We start from the raw sequence: 9,511 nt of genomic DNA on the forward strand, positions 1-9,511 counted from the left end.
CGGGGCTGTCGCGATAGAGGGAGGGGTCCCAGGGGCCGGTGGTGCGCGTGGCCCGCCGGGGCTGTCGCGACTGAAGGAGGGGCCCCAGGGGCCAGCGGTGCGCGTGGCCCGCCGGGGCTGTCTCGATAGAGACCGGGGCCAAAGGTGTGTCGGGGCTCGGCGGGGCTGTCGCGATAGGAGTGAGGTTCCCAGTTGCCATCCATGTCCGTGGCCTGGCAGAGCTGTCACAATAGGAGTGGAGTCCCCCGGGCCAGCCCTGGCAGCACTATCACGATAAGAGTGGGGTTGTCAGGACAGGAGCGGGGTCTCGGGGACCAGTCCTGGCAGGACTTGTGACAGGAGTGGGGTCTCTGAGTCCAGCCCAGGCAGGGCTGTCACGACAGGAGCAGGGTGCCCAGGGCCAGCCCCGGCAGGGCTGTCATGACAGGAGTGGGATCCCCGTGCACCCAGGGGTGGCCCCGTCTCCCGCGTTACCCCCTGTCCCCACAGGTCTCAGGTCTCTGCCAGATCCCTGCTGGGGGTCCCTGCACCCCACCTGCCTGCGGTCCCGGTCGGTGGCAGGGCCAGGATGGAGGCGGATGGAGCCCTCGACCCCAGGGTGCTGGAGCGGGAGCTGCAGGAGGCGGTGGCAGCCGATGAGAGGCGGGAGAGGGAGAACGATGCCAAGCTGCGGGCCATGCGCCAGCGCGTCGCCTCCTACGAGGAGTTCAGGTCTGTCGGGGGACGCCTGGGGCAGGGGGGCGGATTCAGGTGCTTCCCTACCCCAAAGGCCTTCGTCAACACCAAAGCTTTGCTCAGTGCCGGGTGCTCCTGCCACAGGGCTGACCCAACCTCATGGGTGAGTTTTGGAGCTCGTTCTTTTGGAGCTCCAATTCTGGGACCTCTTAAGAGACAAGGTCACCCAGCAAGTTTTGAGCTCAAACCTTGCTCTGAGAGAGGATTGAGCTGATTATCTGTGCTTTCTGCTCCAGGCGACCATGAGCATGGCTTGACAGGGCAGCAAACCCAGCTTTGGGATTCCCAAAAAGACGAAGGCCCCGTGGCACGGAGCCCTGGTGGGACAGAAACTCATCCTTGTTTAAGATGTGCCCCCAAAAAATCATCAGGTTGACGTGTGTGGGCTAAGGTCTCAGCTGTTGCTACCCAGAACAGCCAGCTCCGGGGCAGGTCCTCATGGTGGCCAAGCTGTGGGATGGCATGCTATCCCCTTTCCGGCATGCTGTCCTCTCTCCCCATTCCCAGGCACAACACCCACCCTCCAAGCCCTGTCAGTCTGCCCTGCCCTCCCTTTCCTCCCCACATGCCCCATGCCGTGGTGCTGGTGCAGAAGAAGAGGGTGACGTGTGTCCCCGTGCACCCTGCCCAGCATGTTTGTGCTCCAAAACCCATCACTGCTTTGTCCAAGGTGGTTTGGGAGAAGGTTTGTGGCCTGGGGATGGCAGGGATGTTCCACAGAGGTAGCGCAGGGCACTCCCAACGCCCACCAAAGTCCTGGATCCACCTATAGATCCATCTGGGGAAGTCCCTGTCCCTTGACATCCACGACAGATCTGTAGGTGGATCCAGGACTTCGACCACCCCTTGGTAGACTTACATGGGACTAGATCAAATTTCATTCATGGCTTCATCTCCACCTGCATTTGGTCACGTCGTCTGATCCTTGAAAGGCAGGAAAACACTTTAAAATGGCATTTTCTCCCCCAACCTTCTCGCCAGTCCCTATAAAAGGATTCCTGAATGATTTTAAGCTGTTTTATCAGTGTATTGGTAATGGTAGAAGTAATCTGAGGGAGGTAATGAAGCAGCTTCTCTCTGTGGGTGCAGTGTCTTCAGTCCTATAGTCCACACTAGCATAGGAGCAGAGAGCTGGACCCCTTCAAAGATCTCCTGCCCATTATTGGGAGGATTAACTACAGGGATTCATCCCATGGGATGAGAGGAACCATGTGAGCCACCGAGTCCAGGCTGCTGTAGTTAGTTACAGATGTCAGTGTAATAAGATGCTGAATTCAAATGAATCTACAAAAACAAACCTTCCCAGCGTGCTGCAAGCTACAGAACAGTCCCTAGGTGCTGTCAGAATTTAGGGTCTTTCCTCTGGAAGTCCCAAAGCCACAGAAACTTCAGCATAGTGTAAGAAAAATGCAGGAGGAAGAAATGTCCTACCAGTTCCTCAGGCTTTGGCTCTGGAACAACTGTTGGGTGGAAATGCCCAGCTCCTGGGGAGTGCACAATTCCCCATGCTGGGGAGGAACCATGGTGCTGCAGCCTATGGGGAAATTCCTGCTTCATTGGTCCTAACAATTGAATTAACACTGGGTGTGTGAGGAGGATGTGCCTGTCAAGTGCCCTGTGCAATATCTTCTGTTTTCCTCTGACCCATCTCTGATGCTTTATGATCTCATTTGAACCCCAGTCTTGTTTGATAGAATCACAGAATGACAGAATGATTTGGGTTGGGAAAGACCTTTAAAGATCATCCAGTCCAACCCCTGCCATGGGCAGGGCCATCTGCCACTAGACCAGGTTGCTCAAAGCCCCATCCAACCTGGCCTGGGACACTTCCAGGGATGGGGCATCCACAGCTTCTCTGGACAACCTCTTCCAGTGTCCCACCACCCTCATTGTAAAACATTTCTTCCTTATGTCCCATCTAAACCTTCCCTCTGTCAGTCAAAAACCATTGCCCCTTGTGCTGTCACTACAGGCCCTGGTAGAAAGTCTTTCTCTGTCTTTCTTTTAAGCCCCCTTTAAGTACTGAAGAGATGCAGTAAGGTCTTCCTGGAGCCTTCTCTTCTCCAGGATGAACAACCCCAACTCTCTCAGCCTCTCCCCATAGCAGAGCTGTTCCAGCCCTTGGACCATTTCTGTGCTTCCTCTGGACCCGTTTCAACAGGTCCATGTCTTTCCTGTGCTGAGGACCCCAGAGCTGGATGCAGTGCTCTGGGGGGGAGTCTCACCAGAGTAGAGCAGAGGGGCAGAATCACCTCCCTCGACCTGCTGGCCACGCTGCTTTTGATGCAGCCCAGGATACTATTGGCTTTCTGAGCTGCAAGCGCCCATTGCTGCCTCATGGCCAATTTTTCAACAGCCAGTATCCCCAAGCCCTTCTCCACAGAGCTGCTCTCAATCCTTCCATCCCCAAGTCTGTGCTGATATTGGGGATTGCCCCAACCCACGTGCAGGACCTTGCACTTTGCCTTGTCAAAGTTCATGAGGTTCACATGGTCCCACTCCTCCAGCCTGTCAAGATCCCTCTGGATGATACAGGCGGCCCAAACTCAGAAATTGCCTCAGAGAAGAAGCTTGAAGCCTCAGAGTACTTGATCTTGCTAAGTATCCCATCCCCTTCTTGTTGCCTGCAGGAACATTGTGTTGGCATCACACCTGAAGCCCCTAGAGAAAAAGGACAAGATGGGTAAGAGGAGGAACGTGCTGTGGAATCCCTGTGCAGCCCAGACCAAGGCCACACAAGCCAGCGACGTGGAAGTACCCCAGGTGAGGGAGATGCTTTCCAGGACTTTGTCCACATGTAAAAATTACTCCAGAATAATTTGTGTATTATTTTAAAATGTGAGAGTTCTTCAGAAATATCTCTACATGTGATTAAGCCCTCAAAGTCCCCAGGAACTTTGGTGTTTAGATAACTACAGGGTTCAGTCTTGGCCCCTACTTTGCATCTGATAAGGGCTTGCACCAGCTGCCTCAAGAAGAGTCTGCTTCACCCCTGTGGGAATCTAAGACCAGCTGCACAGCATCAGACCAGAGCTCCCAATACCCTGCCTCTGATGGTGGCCAGTAACAGATTCTTGGGGAAGAGTGCCCTCCCTTGACTGCACTCTTCCAGCTGGCTGCAGTTTAGAGACTGAGAGCCAGGGTTGTGCATCTGGATCACCACGTTTAATAGGCACAGACCGCAGATCTTCTGTGAACATAGCCAGTTCTTTTTCACCCCGGGGTTTAATTATGCATGGTATGGAAAAGTGCTACTTTGTTTTAAACCTGCTGCCCGATGAGTTCTCTGGATGCTCCTTAGTTCTTCGCTTGTGGGATACAGTGACTAAACATTTTCTAGGCAGGTCATTTGTGATTTAAGTGACATCTGTCCTGCCCCCCTTGAGTGGACTCTGCCCATGCTGGAGAGTCCTAATCACTGGACTTGTAGCTGGGGATGTTTCTCATGGATTTTTTTGACACTGAATTTCATTTGCCTGCTTATTATGAGATCTTTTTGCAGCTCTTCTAGGCAGCTTTGTGTTTTCTTGGACTGAGCAATGATCTCCCCAGAGCAAATTCTGTTCCTAATCCTGTTAGCGCTTGGGCTCTGATCTCCAGGGCTTCTCCATTTTGTGTTTAGACACAGCCTGATGATGCTGTGCCTTGTTCTCACTATCTGTATAAAAGCCTAAACATTTTAATCCTCCTTCAGTCTGTGCGCCAGTTAAGTCAGCGATGATGAGTTCAGCAGTTCAATTACATATTGTATAAAACAGGATTTCCTTTTATCTGGAGATGCCACATTGAGCTTGGCTCTCTTTTAGTGCAAGCTCTGCCACAGACCCATACGAATGCAGTATGTTACGAGACAGTGTGTTAGGGCCATCTGCATATTTTCTGGGTTTTACATCTCATATCTTTTATTTCCTCACTCCTTTGATTTGCCTCACAGTGCCTGAGATGGAGCAGAGTTTTTCACTGAACTACCCTGATTTCCCGGAGATCCCTTCCTGAGCAGTGATGGTGGATCCAGACTGGGCAGCGTGCCTGGTTCTGGTTAGGGTTGGGGTTACTCCACTCCTGGTCTGTGTTCATCCACGCTGTGTTTCATGTCTCATCCATACCTCCATTATTTTCCTGTGAAGTTCTCTAGTTTCTATGGGGCTTGAGGAACCCGGTATTTCTTTATGTTTTGCCACCTCACAAGCTTTATGCAGCTCTTTGTGCTATCAAAGCCTGTATTAAAAACATCTCAGCCATCTACAGGTTGATGGGGCGGGGGGGGTGGGGGTAAAAATCTTCAAGTGGGAATAAAACAAAAGGAACTGGGCAACTATTTTTTCCTTCAGGAACTGGATCAACTGCCTGGAACCTCTGCTGAATTTTACAGAGATTGGTGCAGATGCTTAAAAAGTGGAAAAGAAAAATACCAATTTTTACTTAAACTCGGAGGGAAGGCCTTGGGCAGAATCTTTCAGACTGACTTAGGCTTTGGCCTCCTGGGTGAATTCCTTACGGTGCTGGCAGAGAATGTCTGTCATGAAGACAGAGATGCCATCCTTCAGATCTTACAGAGCCTTTCGGGCACCAAGCGCTTTGGGTTAAACGTGGATCTTCTGAGTGAGTCAGAGAAGGAGAGCAGCAGGGATTTGTTTAGGAAGCTGCAGAGCATGAGCAGGGATTATTGGACTGCTGGCCGTCCCAGCAGCCCAGCTGGTTGTGAAGCAAGGAGGGAAGCCCACCTCAGGGACACCAGCTTGCAAAAGGAAGCCGAGAAGGAAAGGATAGTGATGGAGCTGATGGAATGTTACCAGGTCAACTGAAGGAGCAGAAGCACCAGGGTCATGCAGAAACAAAGTGCAAAAGAGGCTCAAAGCTTGACTTTGTGCAAGATGGATAATTGGATACTTATGGAGCATTGCTGTACATTTTTCTCTGTACTGGGAGCCACCCAGAGCAATAGTTTCGCACAAATAAAATTTAGTTACCAAGAGTACTGTGTTGTGATCTCTGGGGCAGGGTGTCCTCACAGAATGGCTCTGTGAGAATCTTTTAGACGAGGAGAACAACTGAGAGAAAGAAAAAACTGGTATTTTTGAAGGAGAAACCAAAACTAAATGGTCCCTTCCCTTTTTCATCTCTATCTGTTGTCACTCAGGGGATTTAAGAAATGTAATCAATGACACTCGATGTTTAACCATGCAGCCACTGAAGGTAGAATGGGCTGAGAAAGGTGGAAATGCTGTGCAAGGTGATATATCTGGGACTGATCGAACCAGCTATTTTATTATTATTTTACCTCAAACAGCAGGGCATGGGGTAAACCTCAGAGATCCTGTCACCTCATGGTCCTATGATCTCGGACACTATCTGGTTTGCTGAAATTCCACATAAACTGAAATTTAGAAGGAACTGACAGGCATCAGTCCAACAAAGAGACTCTCCAGAGCTGCCTAATACCATGTCTAAATTGAGTCGCACTTCTGTTTTGGCTGCAGAGCAGAGAGGCCCTCATATGGCACAGCTCTGCACCTATCCACCAAGCTCTCTTGTTCTGGTCTGGGAGGATCCTCAAGCTTCTCCCAAGCATGCTGAGCAGCCTGGTGTACATTGCTCAGACTGCCTTGAAATCAGCTCGGAAACAACTGTCAGGTCCATTTTATTCCAAAACCCATCTAGCAGAGCAAAAGGTAGAATCACACTGGCAGACTATAACCATCCCTCTCCCACATTCTCTGTAGAAACCACTAGGCACCTAATTGCAGGCTTCAGATTAATCTCTGAGGCCTGGCACTTGAATGTTGGGTTTTGTGGCATCTATTCTGGGGACATGTGTGTCCCTGCAATCTGTTGTGAATGCCATTCCTTTTGCCTTCACATAACACTTGCAAACCTGAGGATTAGCAGAAAGCTGAGAACTGAAGTCTTAAACAAAACAAGAAGATCCTGGAGCTACCCAAGGTCAGGATGGAGGATGTTGATGCAGGAACAGCCCCGGCATGACAGTTACAGCACTGGTGGGAACAGGCATAGTGCTTTCAGCAGTCTCAAGGCTCAGGGCTTGCATTCACATCCTAAGTCAAGGATGGGAGCAGCCTGCTGTATCCCCATCAGTTGGGGAAAGGCAAAATCCTCATGGTTTGGTGAGAAGACTAAGGAGAAATGAAGTATGGGAGAGGTTGTGTGAATATTTATGGGAGGATGGGCTGTTAGACCAGCTAGGATCAGTTTCTCAATCAGTTGGTTCATGGTCTGACCTGAGCGTCTGCTCAAGTAGTGCCAATAGCTGAGCTGAAGGTCCAGCCAGAGTCAGTGGGGAGCAAATGGCTCACCTTCACTGTAGGAGAGATGCATTTAAGGCCTCCAGGGTTGGTTGCAGCATCAGCCCAGGCAAGGGTGATGTGAACAAAAAGCCTCCCTTGATCACTCAGAGAGGGGGCATCTCAAACATTACCTGTGTGGAAGGACTTCAGCACACAAACCCTTGGAAAGCCAACAGGGAGGATGTAGAAGTATAAATACTATGTTTGAAACCTCTTCTTCTGGGCTATGGAGGTCAGCTGCCGTCGGAGGAGAGTCTTCTCTGGGTTCGTTGTGCTTACAGGGGTCAGAGCAATAATTAACATTTACTGCACATGAGTCTTTCAAGAAGATGGCAGCAGTTCCCTTGTTCCCACCACGCTTCCCATCATCTTTCCTCTGCAGCTGTGCTGCACAAATGACCTGCCCACTTGTTGTCTGGGGCACGGACAACAACACTCTAGAGCAGCTGGGTGAGAGGAAAGGTTCTAGAGTCTGTGTCCCAGGGAACAGCCTGCCCTCGGAGCGGGGACAGAGCACTTCCCAGCAGCTGGGATGGGATATTTCAGCCGCTGTTTGATCCCTGCTGTCAGCACGTGCACTGCAGGCGGGGGGTCATTTGCAAACCCCACCTTTGGCAAGCAGGCTTGAGTGTGCATCGTCGCTGCCCGGCGCTGGCACTGCTAACCCCATGTGCGGGTTCCTGCTGTCCCCGCTGAGGACGCAGTGGCTGAGTTCTGCTGACTGCAGAGACCGCCCGGTGTGATGGAGATGAGGCTGCTGGGAGCCGCCATTCTCCTCTGCCTGGTAGGTGTTCTCCATGCTTTTGCGATTGAAGAGAAAGGAGATGTGTTCAAGAGAATGGCTTGTCCTGCTTTCCTGATGTTTGACAATGCTGCTTATTTGGCTGACATGACCTTCGAACTCCCTTGCAACTGCAAGCCCGAAGAGGTCTCTTCTGTCATCTGGTACTTCCAGAAGAATATGGGCAGCCATGAAACCACAGTCTTGACGGACTTTGCTGGCACCGTGGTTGTCGACTCGGGCCATATCCACACGGGCAGTGATGTGCTGAAGCGTTTCAGTATCCGGATGTTCAGTCTCATTGTCTTCCGAGCCCAGGTGACGGACTCGGGACACTACCTGTGTGGCACTAAGAAAGGGGACTTCTTTTATGGCTACGATGTGGACGTGCAGCCCACCAAGCACATCACGGTAGCTTTTGTGGACAGAGGCCAGCACGTCCAGGATGACTACACAAGGAAGCTTTTCAGCCTCTTCACCACCTTCTGGGACTGGACCAGATGCGACCGCTGTGGGGTGAGAGGCGAGCAGCGGCGGATCGGGCTCTGCTACATACAGAGCACCCAGCTGCATCCCCGATACCGCACCGCTGTGCCCAACGTCACGTCCTGTGGCTCAAGAGCTGTCCCTGCAAATATCCAGCGCCCTGGCCGCCTCCGGAGACCTGAGGTGGCCATCCGAAGCTGCCTGACCCCTTGCCTGAAAGAGGAGGTCCCCGAGGAAGGTGTGCAGGCCATCTCCAATGTCATTTCCAAGCTGGGTGAGAAGCCCTGGCTGCCCCGCGTCCCCACGCAGTTTCACCAGCAGCCCACTGGAAGTGGCCTGATCATTGCGTGCCCAGGAGCCCGGCCTGAGCATGCTGTGGCCTGGGACAAGGACTCCATCCGGCTCTACCGCTCCCGCTACCTTGTCGGTGTCAACAAGAGCATGCGGGTCTTCATTGACCACGGAAACCACCTGCACATCCAGCGGGTCCGAGTCAGTGATCGAGGTACCTACTTCTGCTGGCGGGAGGGTGAGATGGTGGCCGGCTTCCGGCTCAGCGTGATCTACCAGCACCGGCGCCGGCGGAAACTTGACGATCCTGAGACATTGTACGCTGTCAAGACCATCGGCATGAGCTATGTCCTCATCAGCATCATCTTCATCGTCATCCACGTGTGCCGCTGCTGCTGGCGAGTGTTCAGGTGCCCTGCCAGAACATAGCATCTCCACAACAGCCCTGATGGGTCACTTTTACACCTCAGATCATCCTCCCGTTAGAAATTTCTAATGTCCTGATCATTAGAAATGAAAATGCTGCCAGCACCTGCTCATCCTCCCTTTTGGTCAAGAGCGTGACAGTGAGGACTGATGTGGAAAACTCCCCGTGCTGCACATTGGCACGGCTTAGTAGGGACAGGCAGGGATTTCACACTGCCACGATTTGTTCCTGGCTCTGCCGCTGGCTTGCGGTGGGGTTTTAAGCTCAATATAGTCATTCTTAAAAGAATGCTTGGAGTTGTTGCAAGATCTTCTGGCCAAGCTCTACAGAGTTCTCAAACTCCATCAGTGATTTATTTGAGCTGTTTTTCTAAGAGGCTGCTAAAAAGATACACCAAACTATTTTAATCCAATTAATTCTTGCTTTTCTTACCCTTTTTTTTTTAACTTTTTTTCACTGCTGAGAACTTCGAGTGCCAACATTTCA

General features: G+C 51.7%; 2 protein-coding genes across 2 annotated transcripts; both read left to right on the forward strand.

The window, feature by feature from the left end:
- Nucleotides 1-568: 568 nt before the first annotated feature.
- CCDC103 (coiled-coil domain containing 103) lies at nt 569-5,540 on the forward strand. Its single transcript, XM_010561321.1, has 3 exons — nt 569-711; nt 3,366-3,498; nt 5,067-5,540. Exons 1-3 carry the CDS (start codon nt 569-571, stop codon nt 5,538-5,540), a joined length of 750 nt encoding a protein of 249 aa, XP_010559623.1.
- A 2,242-nt stretch (nt 5,541-7,782) lies between these two features.
- LOC104828005 (Ig-like V-type domain-containing protein FAM187A) lies at nt 7,783-9,027 on the forward strand. The gene has a single exon (XM_010561435.1). It carries the CDS (start codon nt 7,783-7,785, stop codon nt 9,025-9,027), a length of 1,245 nt encoding a protein of 414 aa, XP_010559737.1.
- Nucleotides 9,028-9,511: the final 484 nt, after the last annotated feature.

The sequence above is a fragment of the Haliaeetus leucocephalus genome, unplaced genomic scaffold, assembly GCF_000737465.1.
Source record: "Haliaeetus leucocephalus isolate CR32 unplaced genomic scaffold, Haliaeetus_leucocephalus-4.0 Scaffold144, whole genome shotgun sequence".
In the NCBI taxonomy this organism is placed as follows: Eukaryota; Metazoa; Chordata; class Aves; order Accipitriformes; family Accipitridae; genus Haliaeetus; species Haliaeetus leucocephalus.